The following is a 22,874-nucleotide window of genomic DNA, read 5'->3' as shown; positions in this document are numbered from 1 at the left end:
AGTATATTGAAGTATATGAGAGGAGGCATGTAGGTTATATGCACACATGATACTGTTTTATACGAGGCATCTCAAATGCAACTCTACCATGAATTGGCTACTAACTTTGGTATTAACCTGACCAATAATCTTTTCCAAGTCATCTCTCTGCCAAGATCGTTAGTGTCCCTTCCAGCTTTTCACATCCTCTTGGCCAAAAACAAAATGTGGTCCCTGTGATCAGGTATCTGGGATGTCAATACAACTAGGTTGGTGGATCAGTTCAACCAATCATTAAATATACCTGGACTTTCAAGTTGAAACTGCCAAGTTCGCTTGTGGTCCCACATGTCATGTACAGCTCTTACCTCTTTTCTCCTGAAAATAAACTTCCATAGGGCAGCTAGTCTGTTATCTATTCATCACAATGTTCTTAATGCCTGTTGTAGAGTAAGCACTCAATGAATCTTTGTGGAATGAGTGAACATTTATTTGGAAGACCTGACATTGTTTTAAGATTTCTCTTTGAATTTTTTGTAATAAAGGCATATATAGTGTTTTAAGATAATATTACTCCAAGTACTTGATATCTTAGCCATTTTTCTGTATAGACTTCATTTAATCATAAGAACATTTTTATTCACAGAGGTGCATACCTTTTTTAATCACTAACTCATTTGTATTTATCTTACCAAAACATAAGATTCTGCATGTTGTAATGGCCTCTTTAATTTCTTCCTCATTTTAATGAAACCACAGTTCTTTAGGGTCAGGGAAAGATAAAAAACTTTGCAAATTTAGTTCACAAGACTTTATTATAATGATTATATCCATTATCTGTCTAGTTATAATCGGTGGTTATGTCAAGCAAGATCTGAAGATCTGTCTGATATTGCATCTCTGAAAGCTTTATACCAAACAGGTGAGTTTAAGAATATAGCAACTTATTTTTTCACTAATTAAGGACCATACCAAGCATGCTATTTGAGACTTTTTTCCTCTGTTTTCATCCATTCCGTCAGTGAGTAAAATGTTTATGTACTGATGCCCATCATCCAGATCTTCAAATAGCACACCAGCCTATAAAATTTTCAATTTATGGTCCTACATTGCCAACTTCATTTTTCCTATTATCCTTTTTCTTTTAAATTGTTTTTCTGCTTTAACAGTATTATATACTCACTATTACAAAATTCAGATGTTACATAAATTTATGATGGAGACAGACAAATCTTTTTCAGACAGTATTGTTAATTTTCAGATTGACTCATACTTAGTTTATCTTGGATCATTATTGTTGAAAATTGTCTTAGGCTTAAACAAAAAGTTATTTATAAAAAGATCCTAACATAGGCTGTCGCTGATTCAAGATCTTTGAGGGGTCTTATTGTAAAAATCACAAAGCTGAAAAAGAAAAGAAAAAGTATTGTGTTCTGCATAGTTAAAGAAATCTGAAGGTGAAATTTGAGAAACTTACGTTGTTTGGTTTCCAGTCATAAATATGTGGAGAATATTTTTCCACTCTTTTGTTTCACTGGTTGTGCGGGTCAGTGGGTTTTGTTTTGGCAGATTTGCACAGGGACGTGACAAACTCTGATCGTTTTCACCCCCTCTCTCATCCCTCCTGCCCCACCTTCCCCCTCTGGTTTCACATGCTGGAAGAGGAGGTTGTGTGTGGAATATTTTTTATGGAGTCAGAGGCCGAGACAAGTAAGGCTCTTGGGGTAAAGTATGGGTGCTGATCACATTTTCTGCTTGTAGGTGTAGACAATTGTGGCCGCACCGTGATGGTGGTAGTGGGAAGGAACATTCCTGTCACACTGATAGATATGGACAAGGTAAGCCATACGGGGTTCTGTTTTACAAATAATGTTGTTCTTCACAGTAAGTAAAGTGTGAATTCAGGAATCAGAGCTTACAGCACGAGAGGAGGCTGAATTGTATGTCTTTGGGCAAGTAGCCTCCGTTCTGAGTCAGCATGTATTCAGGTAAGGACTTGGTTTTTCACTGTAGGAGAAAACAGAAATCCTGGGTTTCTGTAATATCATCTCCAAAAACATAGCTGCTTTGTTCTGGATATGATAGAACTAGCAAGTGTTTGATTGGGGTCATTCTGTATTATAATTGTACAGTCAAATTCAGACGTTTTTGAAAGAAAGAAAAATAAACACTTGAATATCAGAGGAGAAAAAAACTAGAGTTGTATTTCCCAAGGTAGCTTTTATTCTATTGTCCCACCATTTGGGGAGCAAAGAGCAGAAGTAGGTGATTCCTAGAAGAAAAACAGTTGAGAACTGGTAAATAAAAATAAGAAAACATTCAACTTGCATTTGATTTTGATGGCATCCTTGTATGGCATGCTGGATATTTTGCTGAATCATATCATATGCAACGATGAGATTTATGTGAGGTCCAAACCAGATGACAACTAAAAAGTTACTGCGTTTTCTTAATGCCCTCCTCTGTTTGCTGTGGTAGCAGTTGGACCCTAATCCGTGTTAGTGCCAAGGGCATACCTGAGGAGAAATTAGAAAACAGCCTGTTTTGTAGTAATCCTTTCAGGTGTTACCTCTTAGCTTCCGCTTTTTAATTTGTTTACAGCTAAGGTACTAGGTCATACTGGCCCTGCCCATATTATGTCTCTGTTTTGTTTTTGTTTTTCTCTTAAATTTCTTGTAATGGAATATTTCCCTAACCAACTTGAGTCACATTAAATTTGACTCTTTCCAAGCTTTATAAATGCTACCTAGCCTATGGCCATGTACTGACTAAACCTATTTCATCATACAGATTACCACTAAAAGTGCTAAGAAAATTGCCCCTTAAAGTGAGTTGTATAAAGCACTATTCATTACATCCTTTTATGTAACTCCTTACTTATATTAGAGCCATGAGTTTCTGAGCAGAGACCACAAAGTTTTTGATAGAATTCAAGCAAAAGTTTAAGAATTATTAAAAGTCTAGAAATTATAGTACTTCTAATGACTTTTATATTACCCTGGAAAGAAAAACCTGGTAGTTGACCCAAAAACTGTTTTAGAGGATAGAAACTGATTATTCTCTGTCACTTAGAACAGGACAGACAGGGATTATACTGTAAATTTGTGAGAACTAGGAAACATTGAGATGATTCACTGTCCTGAAGATCTTTTAAAGAGAACTGATACCCATCTGACATGTCCATCAGCAGTGAGTGGGGCATAGTTCAGATCAATCTTCCTGGTTTTCCCTGTCTCTCAGCCTCTGTGAAATCGATTACTGCGCAAAGTGATCATTGTTCTTCTTTCTTTTTTTAGGCTCTCTTATATTTTATCCATGTAATGGATCACATTGCTGTGAAGGAATATGTATTAGTGTATTTTCACACACTGACCAGCGAATATAATCATCTGGACTCCGACTTCCTGAAGAAACTCTATGATGTTGTTGATGTCAAGTTAGTTATTTTTCCAAATTATAAAGGGATCATCACTTTTTTCATTTTTAAATATTAAGCAGTAATGAACATTCTTACATATTGTGTGAAGGGGTATTTATAAAGATTTTTATCATACATAGGTAATTTAATCATCGGAGAACTTCCTTAACCCTAATTTATTTTGCATTAAAGTCATTTGTGATCTTTTCCCACTTTTAAACACCTTGGAAGAGGACTGGAATGATTACCAATTTTTGTTTTAAAATAACAAAAACAGAGCCGGGGATATAGCTCAGCAGCACAACGCCTGCCTGGCAAGCACATGATCCTGAGTTCGATTCCCGGTAACAAAAAATAAAATAACAAAAACACACTTAAAATACATTAATAAACAGTATTTAACTTGATCTGATAGCCTGTAATTTGTTAAGAGGACTACATCTTGAAAGGAATAACGACATCTTGAAAGGTAACATGTGCTGCCCTAGGTTTCAAAACAGTTGAAGAGTATGGACTTAATCAGCTGTAGAACCATAGCTAGAAAAGTATTTTCATTAAACTATTTCACTTCAGGTGATAATGGAAGTTTTAACTATAAAAAAATAGGATGCCCTACTCTAGCAAGATCAAACATAATGCTTTAAATTTTCTCTCATCCATACATTTCTTCAATAAAAATGGCATCTACTCTCAGCAGCTATTTTGTTATAGATTACTATAGATTACTTTGAAAAGTCCATTGTACAATTAACATACAAGGACGGTGATAAAATTCCCAGCTGTTTTCCTCTTCTCTGAAATTTCACTTTAATTAGAAATATTAATGCTTTCATTATCCAGTAGATACCTTGTAACTTTCTCTTGAGTGTGGCCTGTATGTGTCCAAGAAGTTTCACTCCATGTGTCCCTACTAATACCACAAAGCAGCTATGAACTTGGAATAGGCCTCGACTAGAAAAGAAAGAGTTTATATTATTCTCTGAAGTCTTTTCTGTTTACCTTCATGTGACCAAATGGTGGTTATCAAGCTGCTGAAAAAAATCAATCATACCTAAAAAGCTAGATGAGTAGTGGGTAAGATAATGACTCCATGTGGCCTGGGCTCAGTTTTCTTCTCTATCACTGGGTAGCTGGATGTCTTTGAGAGGCTCAAGATAGTGGCAATAGTGCTCTCAGAGAATTGTGATAAGAATTAAGTAGAAACTCTGTGCAGTTTCTGGGATCCACTAAACTCTATTTCTGATACATGACCATTAAAATTTTTCATTTCTAATTTTTGCTATTTTAAGTGGCTTGAATGTTGTTTAATTCATAAATCTGATCCCAGATATCTCATGAGCATATAAAAAATAACAGACAACAAATTGGTTCACTAAATATTAACTTACTTAACTTCCTCCCACCTTTAGGTGGCTCCATCACAGCCTACAGAAATACTTAATATCTCCTGTAAAACTGACAGTTGAAATAATGAAATGTTCCCTTATTTTTCACACTTCGCCTAAAATTTAGAACGTAAGCTAGAGCTGCTTTTAGAATATTTTTTCCTCTGTGAATGTATTTAGGTATTCAAGCAAAGAGTTAGTTGTCTATAATGATGACTGGTTTTAGACATGACTTAAGTTGACCCTTTTGCTTCTTTGTTTTGATTAGGTACAAAAGGAATTTGAAAGCTGTTTATTTTGTTCATCCAACATTTCGTTCAAAGGTACAGCATTTTTCTTTTATAGCTAACTATTGAATTTAAGTGTACTGCATGCTCAGGTTATTAAGTTCATCCTCTTGATTATTGCTGTCACATTGTGACTGCTAATATCCTTTTTTGCCCTTCTTTTTTAATTGATCCCCACCTTGTGCTCCTAATGTCTCTGTGTCTCTAGTGTATTTGTGGTATCTCATAGTACCTTACAAGGGAGGGAATTGATGCTCAGAGTAAGTAGCAAAGGCTGTATTTGAACCATTTTGATTCTAATGATGACACTTTTAACTATAGAGGGTATTTCCATTTCCTCAGGAACCTCTCTTTAGCAGATAGTGTCTTTCTCCTCTCCTACTTGGTTGGATCCAAATCACCAACTCTTAGACATGCCGTGGCATTTGCTTCTCTCTTTGTATCCAGAGTGTTCTAATGTAGTCTGTATCCTGTGTTCATTGTCTTTATCACTCATACACCTTAAATTACTCCAGTCTTGTTCTAACCCCACAATTCCAGCTGAAGTTCACACCAAAGTCACTAGTCATCTATGTTATAAATCCAAAGGACACTTTCCTATCTCTATTACCTGCTTTCCTTACAGCCTTTTTTGGTTGGTCACTTGTTTCTGAAAACAGTTTTGGCTTCTTTGCAACTTACCTTGCCTGGCTTTTCTCCGAACTACTCTTTCTCAAATGTGCTGTGTCTTTCTCTGCTTACTTTTTCAGTATTAGTGTTCCCAAGGCCTCTGCCCTTATCTCTTGTTCTGTGCAATTTTTCATTTTCGTATCTTTGTTTTAGAGACCGTCAAAATATATGCAGTCCCAAAATGTGTCTGTCTGCACTTTAATTTCATCATCTATAAAATGGGAATAACACCCACCTTGCAGGGGTTAATGGAAGAATAAAGTGAATTAGTGGATGTAAAGTGCTTTAAAAATTACTCAACATATAGTAAACATTCAGTAAATGTTAGCTGTCATTATTGAACTGCTCATTAGATTTCTTCATGTCAATATCATGTAGACTCCTGAAGTTCAGCATTTTAAAAACAGACCTACTCATGTCCTCTTCCCTCATCTAATCCAGTATGCTTTTTGTATTCCCCATCTTAGTAAATAGAAGCTCTGCCTACCCATGGGCCTGAAACCAAGGAAGCATCCTTGAATGCTTCCTCTTTTCAGAACTCTGAACATTGCACTCATTCTGTGTGTTTCTTTCTATTTAAATCTGTGTCTGTGTCTTTACTTTTCACTGCCTTTGCTTATTCCCATCGCCAGTAACAGTAGCTACTGATTTGTTGTAGCTCCAGTGGCAGAGTTGGTCAGTGCATGGTACTTACATAACTGTTTCATGTTATCCTACCTCCAGTATTGTACTGTTCCGATTGCCTTCTGTCACATCTCATGAAATTTTCTTTAATGTTATTATAAATAGCCTGCACTGTTTACTATAGTGGTCCTTTGCAAAGGTTTGCTGACTTTTGGCAAAAACAAAAAAGAATCTGAATATATGACTTGGTTTAGACAAAAGATAACTTTTGTGTATAAAAAGTCACCATCAAGTAAATAGGGATTTAATAGTTTAGGTGTGTTACTGAATAAAATAACAGAGGACCACTAAAGACAGCTCTGGGATCAGGGAAGGAGACCAAGAAGAAGTAATCTAAAAGGTAGCAGTAGAGCCATGTAGATTAACACTGAAAGACCCAATGAAGGGGAAATGGTTAGAGGTGGTAGGAATGGTCATGATTTTGAAAAACTGTGTAGAAATTAAGTAAGATTCTTCCCTCATATTTCATAATTAACAGATGAGTTCAGACTTAAGTGAGGGAATAGTTTCCACTGTAGGATTTGTCATTATTTATACCATTATTGCTTCTCATTCACATGCCAGGTTTAAAATTTGTGTGAAGTGTTTTAAGTAATCCTTTTAAAAGTTTCAGATTTTGCTTTGCTCTCTCAGTACTGGAACAACATAGTAAGTGTTAAATCTAAATAAATGCATACAGAATAAATGTATCCAGTGATGGATATGCTAACTATCCTAATTTGATCATTACATAATAGATACAGAAATTAAAATATCATCACATTATTGTAATTGTCTTGTCAACTAAATAGTCTTAAAAATATGAGAACACTGCTTGGCCAGGCTCTTTAAAAAATCTTGTAATGTACGAACAACATGCTAACTGAAAGCCTTTTTGTACTCTCAGTTCAGGTGAGTTCTGATTACATGGTCTTCTCACATAATGTTTATTATTAACTTTTCCAGTGTTTTCCACTGTTATTCTCAGTAGGTGACTAATTTTTTTCTCTAGCACTTAAGGAAGTACTGTTTAACTATTTCCCCAGATCTCATCAGCTATTTATTTTTTTGTTAACCCAGTAACTACTGAACATTTTCTTTAATGGTAACAAACAAAAAGGGTCAGGTTGGACTCAGCACTTCTATTCAGCATTAGATTCAAAGTTCCAGTCAGTGTAGTATAGCAAGAAAAAGAAATAAAAGGCATCTAGATTAAAAGGCGATTGCCTATGTAGAAAACTGTGTGTGTTAGCCACACAAAGGCTACTAGAGCTAGTGAGTGAGTCTGATCAAGATTTCAGGGTATAGGGGGCTGGGGATTTAGCTCAGCGGCAAAAGCGCCTGCCTGGCATGCGCAAGGTCGTGAGTTCGGTTCCCGGTACTGGAGAAAAACCAAAAAAAAAAAAAACAAAAAAAAACAAAGATTTCAGGGTATAAAAATCAATATTTAAAAGTTTATGTATCCATTACCAGCAGACAAATTGAAATTTAAAAAGCAATATCATCTATATAGACAGCAAATATTAAATATTTAGGGATATGTCTGACAAAAGTTGCAAAGTCTTGTACAGCGTACAGTTTCATATAATGAAAAACTTCAAGATAAATTTTAAAAGACCGAATAAATGGAGATATATACTGTATTTGTGGATTGGAAGATTTAGTATAGCTGTCATTACTTGATAAATCTATTCAAATCCCAACCAAAACCTTCAACAAGCATTTTTTTTTAGAAATTGACCAGTTGATTCTGAAATTAATATAGAAATGCATAGAATTTAAAGTAATCAACCAACTTTAGAAAAAAAAGAGTTGGATAACTAACACTATATGTTTTGAACTCAGACTACCATGTTATAAAGTCAAAAGAGCAAAGGTGGCCCGGGGCCTATAAGTGATTCATTTTCATTGACTTCAAGAAATACCACAACCATGTGCTAGCTGAAAATATCTTAGTCCAAAAATGTTGGCAAAAATTTTCGTTTCAACCTCATTTGAAAATCTAAAAAGAGTTTGTAAAATTTGCAGATAGTAATCATTTTCTGAGTACCAGTTATTGCATGAAATAAGGCAGTGATTTTGACTACAGTTATAGTAAGAAGCGTATGTTGCAGTACCACACATTACACACATAGGGGCATACATGTATATAATGAAACAACTTCTTCAAACAGAATTCACCCTTATTACAGCTTCTAGTAATTGTTACTCTATCTTCTTCTTTTTTTAATGTTGTTCATAAACTGCACAACTGACTCACAAACTGGAGTTTGAAAACACTATTATAAGATTTTTAAATATAGTTTTCATCTGTATAAATTTTTGAAAGCATATTTGAATTTGTTTTTTGCATGACCACTAGTTTAATTTTTTTTTTTCTCTTCTGTTAATCAGGTATCAACGTGGTTTTTCACCACCTTTTCTGTCTCAGGACTGAAGAACAAAATCCACCATGTGGACAGTCTGCACCAGCTGTTTTCTGCCATATCACCAGAGCAGATTGACTTTCCTCCTTTTGTCCTTGAATATGATGCCAGGGTGAGTGTTAGGGGTTCTCCCTTACCCTGTGTAGTGCATTGAGTGTAGCGTACTATTCGGCAGTTCCTGTGAGCACAACATCCTATTGTTTGAAGATCTTACTGATGCAGATTAATGTGTTTAAGCTTGATGATATCATTTAACATTCTTTTCCTACAGTAACCGTAGGTAAAATCTTTGTTCCAAGTGAGTTTTTTTCCCCAGATAAACATTTCAATTGGTGATTTTTCTGTTGTGAATTTTAGGCAGTTCTTGGTCATAGTGTCAGCTTTCTACCACATTTGAAACAGATACCTCTCCTAATATTCTTAATATTGAATGGTTATTTAGCTACATAAACAGATCCAGAGGATTGTTTGGTATCTACTTTCAGCACTACTATAACCAAGTAGCCTACCTTAGTAATCTTCACCTTGCTGAAGTTTTCTTTTTCTGAAAGCATATGTAATGTTTTTAAGAACATCAAATAACAATATTAGTGTTGTTATTTATAGATGCTGCATATATAGATCTGTTATTTAAGCACTAGTCAAAGGACTAGTCCTGAATTTCATCAAAGTTCTGTTTGTGTTCATTTACAGTATCACCTCTGCAATTTTTTAAAGAGTATAGTTAGTCAAAAACTTATCAAGCTCATTGCTTAACTGTTGCAGACTACGTATCTTATATCATAGAAGAGAATATATTAAAAAATATATTATTCTCACCTAAGTATTATGCAACACATATAAAGTTAAACAAAAACCTGCAACACATTTTCTAACATTTCTCTAATTTCAGCCATAATTTCTATTCCCCTTGTATGAAAAAGAAAGTGTTTAGTGTGTCTAATGGCTAATACGGTTTCATGTTTTATTGTTGCCCTGAGAGGATTTGTAATTGGAGCAGCTGGAGCATAGATACAAAGATTATTGAATCTATGGGAAGGGAAAAGTTATATCCATTTGTACTTACTGCAGATTGCCACAATAAAGCGTGGCCTTATTATTTGTTATGCTTTGAACTACCCTTACTCTTCTTGATGCTTTAAACAAACAGTAGGAAATGTGAAAGATCCTTAAGAATGTTTTTATGCCACAAATCTGGAATGACAGAAGGCTGGGGGTTTTTTGTTCTTTTTTTTTTTAAAGAGAGTAGTAAATGAGAAACAAACAAACAAAAATAAACTAGAACAGTAGCAGCATACCAGTATCAGGAACATAAACAAATCAAAGCAAGAACATTGAAAGCGATACAAGGTCTCAAGGCAAAATAATATGAATCAACAGTGGTTGTTACATTACATATCGCTATCCTGAGCTACATTGCTCAGATTACCAGGTGTAAAAATCAAAGATTGCTCAAACCATTAAAGAGAATAAGAAAATTCTTCGATAAAACATTAGAGATAATGCAGAGTTTCACTAGACAAGATGGTAGTTCACCATTGTAATTCCATTGCATATTGTTACCTTCAGATCAGTTGCTCAGACCACCAGACATAAGCATGCAAAGTCAATCAGAACTAAAAATTGTAAGCATTAACTGTTCATTTCAATACCATGAGACATCAACAATACAGTCATTACAGCTATTCATATATGTATTTATATTTTGCCTTCCTTCTTTCTTTTTCCTTCTTTCCCTCATCCCAGTTGTTCCTTCCTTTGAGCAATTTTTTTTCCCTTTCCTATCATCTATTGTACATTTTGAGTTTTACCTAGTCTTTCAGTTTCCTACACCAAGGAGACAATATGATGTTTACACATGTGGGTCCAATTTATTTCACTTATGAGTATGGTCTCTAGCTGCATCCATTTACCTACAAAAGCCTTGAGTTTATCTTTTTTAATAGCTGAATAATACTCCATTGTATAAAAATATCAAAACTATTTTTATCCATTCCTTAGTGGATGGGCATCTGGGTTGTTTCCAAGATTTTGCTATAACAAATTGTGCTGCTCTAAACATGGGTGCACATATATCACTGTGTGGTGTGATCTCTTTAATTCTTCTGGGAAAATACCCAGAAGGGGAACAGCTGGGTTAATGGGACTTCTAATCCTAGTTTTATGAGTACTCTCCAACTTGACTTCCACAATGGTTTCATGATTCTATACTCCCACCAGCAGTGGAGTAGGGTTCATTTCTCCTCACAGCCTCTCCCACATTTGTTATTGGTTGATTTCTTGATGATAGCCATTCTTTCTGGGGTTAGATGGAATCTCAGTGTGGTTATAATTTGCATTTCTCAAATGACTAATGACATTGGACATTTTCTCATGTATTTATTCGCCAGTAGTATCTCTTCATTAGAGATGTGTGTATTCATCTCAGATGCCCATTTTTGGATTGAGTCTTTGAATTTGGGGGGCCTCATTTTTTTTAATTCTTTATATGTCCTAGATAGAAGTCCTTTGCCTGAGGGGCAGTTGGCTAAAGTTTTTTCCAATTCATGGGTTTTCTTTTTACTTTATTGGTGATTTCTTTAGATGTGCAAAAACGTTTCAATAAGATGAGATACCAGTTGTTGATTCTTTGAAGTATTTCCCATGCATTTTGGGTTTTGTTCATAAAGTCTCTGCTTAGCCCAATGTCATCAAGAGTTTTACCTACTTTCTCTTCCAATAAATTTAGTGTTTCTGTTTTAATATTTAGACCTTTGATCCATTTTGATGTTAATTTAGTAAATGGTGAAAGACATAGGTCTAGTTTTAGTCTTCGGCATGTTGAAAGCCAGTTTTTCCAGCACCATTTATTAAAGAGGCTATCTTCCTTTCATTGAACATGTTTGACCCCTTTGTTGAAGATAAGGTGACTGAGTGTGTTTGTGGTTGTATTTGTGTCTTCTAATCTGTTCCATTGATCTTCAGGTCTGTTTTTGTGCCAGTACCATGCTGATTTTATCACAGTAGCTTTGTAATATAATTTTAAGTCAGGAATTGTGACGCTTCATGTCTTTCCTTTGTTTCCCAAGAATGCTTTTGCTATTCTAGGCTTCTTCTAGTTCCAGATGAACTTTAGGAATATTTTCTCTAGATTTGTGAGGTATACGAATGGTATTTTAATTGGGATGGTATTGAATCTGTACAATTTTGGGAGTGTGACCATTTTTCACAATGTTGGTTCTTCCTATCCATGAGCAAGAAATATCTTTCCATTTTCTGATATCCTCTTTGGTCTCTTTTTTCAGAGTACTATAATTTTCACTGTATAGATATTTTACTTCTTTTGTTAGGTTGATTCCTAAGTATTTCATCTCTTTAGATGCTATTGTGAAAGGTATGGTTTCCCTAATTCCTCTCTCAGTCTGTTTGTTACTTGTGTACAGGAATGCTATTGACTTTTGACTGTTAACTTTGTATACAGCTACGCTACTGAATTTGGTTATTAAATCCATGAGCCTTTTGGTGGAGTTTTTGGGGTCTTCTATGTAGAGTATCATGTCATCTGCAAATAATGACAGTTTCATTTCTTCCTTTCCTATCCTTATTCCTTTTATTTCTATCTCTTGTCTAATTGCTCTAGCTAATATTTCCCAAATTATATTGAATAGGAGTGGTGACAGTGGACATCCTTGTCTTGTTCCTGATTTTAAAGTGAAAGCTTTCAGGGCTGGGGATTTAGCTCAGCGGCAAAGCGCCTGCCTGGCAAGCGCAAGGTCGTGAGTTCGGTTCCCAGTACCGGAAAAAAAAAAAAGAAAAGAAAAAGATAATAAAGTGAAAGCTTTCAATTTTTGACCATTTAGTATGCTGTTAGCTGTTGGTTTATCACAGATGGCTTTGATCAGCTTGAGATAGAGGCCATCTATTCCTATTTTCTATAGGGTTTTCATCATGAATGAGTGTTGGACTTTATTGAACACTTTTTCTGCATCAATGGCGATGATCATGTGATTTTTGTCCTTGACTCTATTGACATTTTGTATTACATTATTGATTTGTGTATATTGAACCATCCCTGCATTCCTGGTATGAATCCCACTTGGTCATGGTATATAATCTTCTTGAGATTTTTGTTGTATTCTGTTTGCTAGTATTTTATTGAGAATTTTTGTATCTTTATTCATTAGGGAGATTGGCCTGTAGTTCTCTTTCTTGGTTGAATCTTTCTCTAGTTTAGGTATCAGGATAATACTTACCTACAGGAATGAGTTGGGGAGAATTCCTTCCCTTTCAATTTCATTAAAGAGTTTGAGAAGAATTGGTGTTAAATCTTCCCTACGTTGTTTGTAGAATTCAGCTGTGAATCCATCAGAACCTGGGCTTTTATTCATTGGCAAGTTTTTAATCACATTCTCAATTTCACTGGCTGATACTGTTATTCAGAATTTTTATATCTTCTTCATTCAGCTTTGGTAATTCATATGTATCTAGAAATCTGTCCATTTCCTCTGTGTTTTCCATCCTATGAGAGTAAAGATTTTCAAAGTAGATATTGATGATCTGAATTTCTTCAGGATCTGTAGTGATTTCACCCCTTTCATTCCATACTGCATGTATTTTATTTTTTTCTCTCCTTTTTTTGATAAAGTTGGCTAGGGGTTTATTTTATTTATTCTTTCAGAGAACCAACTCTCTGATTCATTAATTCTTTGTATTTTTTTTTTAGTCTCCATTGCGTTAATTTCTGCTCTGAGCTTTATAATTTCCTGGCTTCTTTGGGCTCGGAGTTTGACTTGCTCTTCTTTTTCTAGGAACTTGAGGTACAGCATAAGCTTGTTTATTTGTGCTTGTTCTGTTTTCCTGAGGTGGGAGTTCACCGCTATACATTTCTCTCTGAGGACCGCTTTCATTGCATCCCACAGGTTCCTGTAGGTTTTATGTACATTTTCGTTTGATTGTAAATAGTGTTTAATATCTACTTTGATTTCATCTGTGACCCATTGGTTGTTCAGGAGTTTGTTATTTAATTTCCAACTGTTTATGGAGTTTCTGTGTTTTCTTTTGTCATTAATTTCCAATTTCATTGCACTTTGGTCTGATAGTACATGGGATAATTTCAATTCCTTTGTGTTTCCTTAAACATGTTCTATGTACTAGTATATGGTCTATTTTAGAGAATGTCCCATGTGAATCTGAGAAGAATGTGTATTCTGATGCTGTTGGGTGGAACACTCTTTAAAGGTCTACTAAGTCCATATGTTCACATGTTTGGTTAAGTTCTGTTACATCTTTCCCAATTTTTTGTCTAGTTGATCTGTCTTTTTGTTATAATGGTGTGTTAAAGTCCGCTGTTATGATTGTGTTGCTACTTATTTCATTTTTCATGTCTGTTAGAGTTTGTCTTATATAGGTGGGTGCTCCTATATTTGGTGCATAGATGTTTACAATTGTTATCTGTTCCTCTTGAAGCTTCCCCTTCACAAGTATGTAGTGACCTTCTTTATCTTTTTTGATTGTTCTTGGTTTGAGGTTCACCTTGTCTGCAAACAGAATAGCTACACCTGCTTTTTTCTGGGTTCCTTTCATGTGGAGTATTGTTTTCCATCCTTTAATTTTCAGTCTTTAAATTTCCTTTTGAGTTAGATGTGTTTCTTATATACAGCATATAGTTAGATTTTATTTCCTGATCCAATCTGCTAGTCTGCTTCTTTTGGTTGGTGCATTGAGACCATTTACATTGATAGTTATAACTGATATGTACTGGCTTATCTTTGTCATGCTATTTTCCTGCTGTTGGATCCTCCTTTTTCCCTCTGTTTAATTGCTTGCTCTGCTTGTTAGTTCCTCTCTGTTGTTGTTCTTGAAGTTGCAGTCTGTTTTATCTCTTTCTAGAATATCTTTTAGTACTTTGTAGGATTGGTTTGATGCTCATGAATTTCTTCAGTTGTTTTTTATCATGAAAATATTTTATTTCTCCATTTAATTTGAAGGATAATTTTGCAGGGTACATCAATCTGGGTTGGAAGTTGTTTTCTTTCAGTACCCGAAATACTTCACTCCAAGCTCTTCATGCCTTGATGGTTTGTTTTGAGAAGTTTGTTGTGATTCTGATAAGCTTTCCTTTATAGATGATCTGTTTGTTTTCCCTAACAGCTTTTAATATTCTGAGCTTTTGTTGAGTTTCTGGGATCTTGATCACTGTCTGTCTCATGTAGATTTATTTTGGTTATGATTAGCTGGAGTTCTGTATGCTTCACTTATCTGGGTGTCAAATTCTTTTACCATGCCTGGGAAATTTTCTCCTATTATTTCTGCAAGTAGTCTTTTCATGTCATTTGTGTTGACACCTGCTGTTTCATTAATACCTATTAATCTGATATTGTTCTTCTTTGTTTCATCTTGTAGTTGTTGAATTGTTATTTCCTGGTTCCTTGTTTTTAAGAGATCTCTCCTTTCACATTCATTAGGCAATGTAGTCTTCAAGGTCTGAAAGTCTATCTTCAGTGTCATTCATTCAGTTTTGCAAGCTTTCAGTGGGATTTTTAATTTCCTGGATATCTGTTTGCATCTGTTTCATGCCTTCTAGTTCTTTTCTATGTTATTCCCTGAAGGTTTCCATGAGTTGTCTATGCTCTTCTATTTTCTTGTCAGTGTCAACTTTGGATATACTGAACATTTCTTTCATTATTGTTATCATTTCTTTTTTCACTTGAGACATTATTTCTGATCTGATGTCTTCTGTGACCTGATGAAGTTGTTTCTTTACTTCAGTTGCTATCATTTCTGAAATTTCAGGTATATGACCTTCAGGGTCTTCTGTGTTAATGTCTCCTGGACTTGTTTTGGGTGGTGTGGAGGTCTAGGATTGCATTTTGCTCCTTTGTTTTGTCAGTTTTGAAGATTCAGAGGCTCCTTGGTGTGTGGCAGGTAACCACCACAGCCCCAGAGGGTTCCCAGGGTTTCACCTGCCTGGCATGCTCGTCAGGGAGGTGCTGCTGCTACTCACCAGACTTTCTAAAGATGTCCAGGGTTCAGCCCAGCCCAGACAGACACGCTATGGGTGTGGCGGGTTGCCACCAAAAAGGGCGTTTCTTAAACCAAAACACTTTCTGTATACTTAAGGGTCCATAAAGCAGACTTTCATTAAATATCAGTTATAACTTTACCCTAATTAAACCTGGTTTGGTTTTGTTTAGGTGTTTGTTTTAATTTTCTGTCATATTTTTGTATATTGAATGCAGGAATAATAATGTGATTGATAAAATTAAATAATGTCTAGGCTAACAATTGGCTTATTCACCCATCATTTTTTACGTATACTAAAGTTCTGTAAAGTTGCAATGTTAGACCACTTGTATACGAAGATGAAGGAGAGGCATACAAATGGGAAAGAAACCAAAGAGAGCATGGTGTGGGAGGAACCAGCAGATGGTGGCCCATAGATAATGGAACTTCACATTCTGTGTTGCAGGACTTTGACTTTCTAGTCAGTGGAGAGGGTCTGCAGGGAGAACTGCCATTATTATGCTCCTGTTTAGAAAGATGAATGACTGGAGAAAGATGTGTTTATAGCATGGACAAATGAGTCTAGTGGTAAGGCTAGAGGAAAAATGGAGCTAGAACGCAGGCAGTGGTAGTGATAGTAGCAAGGATTTGAGGATTTTAGATACTTAAAATTGACATTTTAAGAAATAAATCTGCAGCATTTGGTGACTAAGTAGCCATTAGGGATGAAGCACAAAGTAAGTACTTTGGGAACATTGGTAGGTAGCGTTGCTGTTTCCTCAGAGAAGTAATAGGAAGGAAAAGCATAGGGGGGGAGCAGGTGAAAGGGGCTGTGTTATGTCCGCTTTGTAACAGAGGTGTTCCATGGGACACTGCAGTGAGATACCAGATGGCTGCATGCTACCTTGTAAGGAAATATGTTCCTTTCATGGAAAAAACTACAGCTGCAATTGGAGAAAAGAAATGAGTACAGTTGGTTTATTTTATCATCATGTTCATTTGCCCCTTGTGCATAATAGGATATTTATTTGTGGAGGAAGTGTAGTGGTACTGTTTGGTAGCAAGTTTCAGTGAGCTTAGAAAAATTCCATTTGTGGGATTTATGTGACATAGAAAAGCAGTGTAAGTGTCCTAAGGTTTAAAAGGGACCTTTATATGTAACTAAAGGTAAATTTTATTTATCTCAGTTAAAGTGATTCTGAGGCCATGTCAGAAAAAAAAAATGTCAGCAATTTTTTTTTTTTTTTTTTTTTTTTTTGGTTTTTGCTTGTTTGTTTATTTTATCTTTTTGAGACAGGGTCTTACTATGCAGTTCAGGCTGGTCTTGAACTTTGTAGCCCAGGCTGCCCCAGAACCCAGGCTGACCTCAAACTCCTGCCTTAGGCATGTGCTACCACGCCAGGCTAGCAATCTTATAAATATGGTTGGAGAGTATACCATTTTACCTGATAATAGTTCCTTAAATTTCTATGATTGTTTTCAGAAATATATAAAATATTTGATTGCTCTGCAGTCTCCAACACAGTGTGAGATTAACCAAGAATCTATTTCATGGCATGACATGTTAGACTTGCTCTTCTTAGTTTAACACAGTTCAGCACAGATGTGAGAAACATTAGAAAAATATGGTAGTAAAAAGGAATAAAAATCTTCTACAGATAGTGAACTATAAACTTAGAATAGATTTTTTCCTTCAGGAAATTTTCTTTAAATGTAGATTCCATGCATACTGAAGAGAAAGAATTAGTGACATAGATCTTGATAGGTACTACTGAGATTTTTTTTTTTTTAAATCATTATGTTCTTCCAAGTTTCCAGAAGTATAGCCAATTATAAAGTCTGTTTTAGTTTTGTTTTTTGAGGTGTGTTTTTTGTTTGTTTGTTTGTTTGTTTGTTTTGATTCCTGGACAGATTTGTAATCAGAAAGTAAGTTTAGGTTTTCCTGCACATCCTCTTGTTTTCTTGGTTATGGTGCCAGGACCCAGTCCTGCTCTAGAGCATGTTCTCTGAAGAGTGCCTGAACTCTGACTCTCTCAGATGCTCAGATAACATTTAACTGCCTGCTGTGTTCCAGACCGGGCAGAGTTAATGTTCTGTGACACTGTAATGTGACTATAACATAGCATCTATTTTAATTTGTATTCTTCCTTCCTGTTGTCATACATTAATGCTAAACATTGTTTTTATGCTCTACTAAAAACCAAGTTCCTTGTCAAAGAAATACTTCCCTTAAAAATGAAAAACCAGTCTTATGTGTATTAAATCTTATCTAGCATCCTTTTACCCTAAAGTTAACTGGCTTGGTTTTTATTAAGATAAAACTAGCCAAAGTGGGAAGCCAAAAAATTTCTCTGTACACCAGTTTGTTGCTTTGTGAAATTTGCCATTTAAGTTCTGGCATTTAATTTTTCATCTTGATCTCTAAACTAAATTCCTTAAAAACAGTAATTGTTATGAGCCATGTCACTCAGGCATGCCACAAAGATTAATGTCTGCCCAAACAGTTACTGTTAGTCAATTCCTCAAGGATCACTTTTGTTGTTGCTTCATAACTATATTAAAATTCAACACGTATACAACACAGTCTAACAAAAAAGATTCAGAGTGTTATATGCAAATTGATTTGCATTTTAATTCAAGCTGTGCTGTTTACTGGCTAAGTGACTTTTGAATAATTACGGTGTCTGTATGTTGTATCTTCAGTTTCCTCTTCTGTAAAATAAGGGTGTTACCTTCTTCATAGTATTGTGTGAGCATTTAAAGGGATAATAAGAAACTGAAAAACAGCACCTGTAAGTTGTCTGGCATATAGAATATTTAATAAGTGTTACTGTTCCTAAAACACATTATCATCTTTATTGCCCCAACTTACTTTACACCAACCCTGACCCGTTCCAGTGGAAGTACTTCAGTGGCCAAGGGCCTGCTCAGCACCAGACGTCTCAGTGTTTCACATACACTGTCTTGTTGACTGTAAGTTCCTGTTGTTAACATTCCCAGTTACTGGCTCTGTTACTTAATGTTCTTCTTTTTTATTTCCTTAGGAAAATGGGCCTTACTACACGTCTTATCCTCCATCGCCAGATTTGTGACCTACCATCTTCCATCCTTGGTTTCAAGGATGCCACTTCAGCCATGAATCGCTGCCTATTGAAGTGATTTTCATTTTTGTTGTACAGACCCAGAGAGCCTTTTGTCCCCACCTCTCTGGTATTTTTTTATTGACTGTATATTTTCTGGCACATAAGCAATCTAAAACTGATAGACCGTGTGAACTGCACATTTTAAATTTGTATATTTGTATCAAATGGAACGTTCATTTGTAGAATGTTGTTAATAGAAACTGGGGGGCAACTTCTGAGTATCTTCAGTTTCCTGAAGGACACTGGCTTCTCCATTATACAGACCAACAACATTGTTCATTTCTTAAACATTGCACGCTTCCTTTGTATATTTAAATGTTTCTTGAAATATATAGAACCAATGGATGCCAACCAAATGCATTTACTTCTGATCCCAATGTCAGTACCATTTACATCTGATATACGTAATCTGGTTATAATACAAGAGAATTGTCCAGGGCCAAGAATATGGAAATCTGCCTGAACAAAATCATTAGCAAAACATACGGTGTGCAGTTTTACTGTACAAGTTAAGACTATGGTTGAAGTACTAAGTTTCCTTGGATTATACAGTTCATTAAGATCACCACTGTTCTGATCTCAACAATGTAGGGAAACAGAATGACTGTGTTTTCAACCTTTTCCAATAACCCTGGGTGAGTTGGTCTTTTATTCAAAAGGCTTGCACATGCTAGTGAAGAGAATTTCCGAAGACTCCATCTCTGAGCCCTGGAAAAGTATACTGCCTTCCTGGTTCCGTGAGTGACTTTGTTCAGCTCAGCGTCTCTTGAGCCGCCTACATCAGTACAGAGGAAGTATGTTAGGTGAACAAATCATAATTGGCTTTTTTCCAGGCTACTTTTGCCACTTGGGCTTGATTTGTCCCTTAGTTTGTTTATGAGTAAAAATTAGAACTATGCTTCCGACGTCTCAGATGTATTATGAAGATAGCATTTAGAATGAAGATGGCATTTAAAGAGAACTTGCCTCTCTGTGGATGAAAATTACTGAGGGAGTTTGTGTGGTGGAGTGTCTTTAGTTTTTAAATGGAAACAAATATATGCGAGGGAATGCTGCAAGGCATTCCTTTTGTCCTTGGCGCCTTCTGAGTAACTTTTCCCCAGAAACTTTCAAGAGGAACAAGAGCTGTTAGTGCAGAATCCCAACCCTACAGACCTACGTTCTACTTTGTTAAGAATTTCCTCTAGCCTGTTTCTCTCTCAGTGCTGCGCTTTACCAAGAGAGACATCTGTTATCCATTGTAAGGATTTCTTCTTGAATTAAGGTTGAAACATTATCATTTCCATCTGGGTGTCCTCATGTTCTTGATTCCTACTCACACCCGTTCTGTCTTCCTCATCCCATTATGTACATTTGAGTTAAGAGAAGAAAAAGTAGAACCCTTACATTCTAATGTGATCAGTATTGATGCTTCCAAGGATTCTGTTCCCCTTCGCCCAAACTAGTTCTTTAATGGAGATAAAGGAAACAGACTGTCTTCATTTATAGGGAAATCCACTATAGCAGTGTCAACCCACCCCATGTATGACTAAGAAGGGACTTCACATTTCTCGGATAAGCATTCTTACCACTTGCATGGACACAGTTAGTTTGTGTCACACAGCAACACTACTTTTCTTCATGTATACTAATATGCTAAGGACCTCAGTGGGTCCAGGCAGCCAGTCAGAGGTCAGGTGTTAAGCTGCTTTTCAAAGAGGACTCCTTTCGTCCTTTGAGCCTTAAAAACCTGAAACTTTAGCTTCACCCTGTACAGTCAACTGTTGGAGCATATCTGAGGTATCTTTTTCACTAGGAGCAGCTATAAAAATATGCTGACTTTTCTCTTTTGAAGCTATACTTGCTACCTCAAATTGACATCTGGTCTGAACCATTGCTGCTATAAATAATAGAGATTGCACATTACTTTGCCATTTGGAAAGAATATTTACTTTGCGCTATTCAAACCAGGATAGTACTGTTGGGTAACACAGCAAGATTTCTACATATACTGAGATTCCAGTACACTTGATGTGCTGGGGTGTAAAGGTGGTATGGAACTGTATACTTATCACCTGTATATATCATAATTTAATGATGACTAAGGAAACACAAGGATCACTCTTCTCAGTGGAACTAAATATGGAATAGGGACAAAGTTCATGTTTTTATAGTTGTCCAAAGTGTTGTTACACAATGAAGTTATCTTCTAGAGAGAAAACGTAATGACCTTGCTATTGAAATGATTAAGTATATTTAGTAAGTATATGCCTTTGTCAGAAAGTGTGCTAGCCTGCGTCACACTCACCGTTTTCAAGCATATATGAAGGGGCAACTGGGTGGAGATTGCTGTCAACATCTGATGTTAAACCACCAGAGTCCTTACTTCAGTTAAACTTCAATCATGCCAAATGTTAGCTGGCTTGCTGAAAATACAGCTTATACAATATTACTTTGTTAACTCATGTAAGGCATAATAGGATTTGCCCAACAGATACATTTCTTCCTTCAGCATATATTTGGGTTCCCCTTAATTCACCCATATTTAAGGTTCTGGACAGTGAAAAATGACCTCTTTAAAAAGCTGTCTGTATTTATTAGACTTTTAGGGGCAAATGGTTCAGACTATTTTTTTAAGGAAAAGAAGTAAAAATTTCGTACCAAATAATAAGAGAATAACAATCGTTAATACGTTGCATAGCTATCTTCAAAGTACTTACTCAGAGTACAAGACATGGGCATAAAAAAATTCTCCAAACAATGTTAGCACAAACCTTTCTTTTTAATGAACTAAGAGAAAGTAGTAGTATAATTATATTTTTTTTCTTTCCTTTCGTATCTTTCCCTCACCTAGTTCCTCTTTCCTTTTGAACAATTTCTTCCCCTTTCACAATACCTTATTTACTCTTTCAGTTTCTCACAGCAAGGAGACAATATGATGTTTACACATGTGAGTCTGATTTATTTCACTTATGAGTATGGTCTTGAGTTGCATCCATTTACCTATAAAAGTCTCAAGTTTATCCTACTTTATGGCTCAGTAGTACTCCATTGTATAAAAAGACCACTTCTTTTTTATCCATTCCTTGGAAAAAAGATTTTCTTTCCTTTACTATATATGTGATTTCATTGGTTTATATTTTATTATATTTCCTTTTTCAAAGGAATACATTGACAATATTTTGAGATTATGTGGTATTTTTGGTAGGAACAGTGGACATAGTTTTTTTTTTAATCATTTTTGAATATTAGAAGACCTAAAAGATCTTCCCTTGCAAGAGAAAGATATGTATAATCAAACGAGTAGAAAAAACGGCTTTTCTGTTTCTTGTTTATTTTCTTGGGTATTGTTTAATGAATTCAAACTAAGGGTAATGGTTTAGTCTTTGTAACAGTTGATAAAATATACTATTCGGTATAAGTGGCAAAAGACTCTTTCCCATGATACATTGTGTGTGTGTGTATATATATCATATGTATGATATATATATATCATATATACCATATGTATGATATATATATCATATATACATGTATACCTGATATATTGTCTGTGTATATATGTATATAGAGTTTAAATTGTTCAATATATGAATAAAAATAAGACTTGAAGTACTAGATAGACAAGAGCTGTATGGCTGTAAGAAAAGCAGATTGATTTATTAAGGAACAAAAACATAAAAGAAGATAACGCATAAAATCCTGTGAAGTTGAAGTTAGTCAGGTAAGTTTCCCCTTAGAGCTGTGTTAATTTTTTTCAGTCTGTGTTTGCAGTATGTAATGATCACATTCCCTGCAGGGAGTGGGTGCGAGTGCAGAACGCATCTTCATTCTTCTTCACCTCCGTCCTCTCCCCGCCCCTTCCTTCATTTTTAGTCATCACAATCAACATGTAGTACATGTTTTATTTGTGCTAGCACTGATGACCGCTTCATGGCATGTGA

The 22,874-nt window shown here is 35.5% G+C and overlaps 1 protein-coding gene across 4 annotated transcripts in view; it reads left to right on the top strand.

The window, feature by feature from the left end:
• Gdap2 (ganglioside induced differentiation associated protein 2) overlaps positions 1–19,849 on the top strand; it is a 57,414-nt gene extending 37,565 nt beyond the window's left edge. For all 4 annotated transcript variants that reach the window (XM_005389060.2, XM_013516489.1, XM_005389062.2 and 1 more), the window contains 6 exons: positions 825–901; positions 1,741–1,817; positions 3,276–3,415; positions 5,051–5,105; positions 8,796–8,939; positions 18,853–19,849. In XM_005389060.2, coding sequence (XP_005389117.1) covers positions 825–901; positions 1,741–1,817; positions 3,276–3,415; positions 5,051–5,105; positions 8,796–8,939; positions 18,853–18,900 — 541 coding nt within the window. In that variant the 3' untranslated portion in view covers positions 18,901–19,849. The remainder of the gene's footprint in view (positions 1–824; positions 902–1,740; positions 1,818–3,275; positions 3,416–5,050; positions 5,106–8,795; positions 8,940–18,852) is intronic.
• Positions 19,850–22,874: the final 3,025 nt, after the last annotated feature.

This window comes from Chinchilla lanigera, unplaced genomic scaffold (assembly GCF_000276665.1).
Source record: "Chinchilla lanigera isolate Chin_1 unplaced genomic scaffold, ChiLan1.0 scaffold00034, whole genome shotgun sequence".
Classification (NCBI taxonomy): domain Eukaryota; kingdom Metazoa; phylum Chordata; class Mammalia; order Rodentia; family Chinchillidae; genus Chinchilla; species Chinchilla lanigera.
The sequence above is the reverse complement of the archived record's forward strand: the minus strand, read 5'-3'. Positions and strand labels throughout refer to the sequence as shown.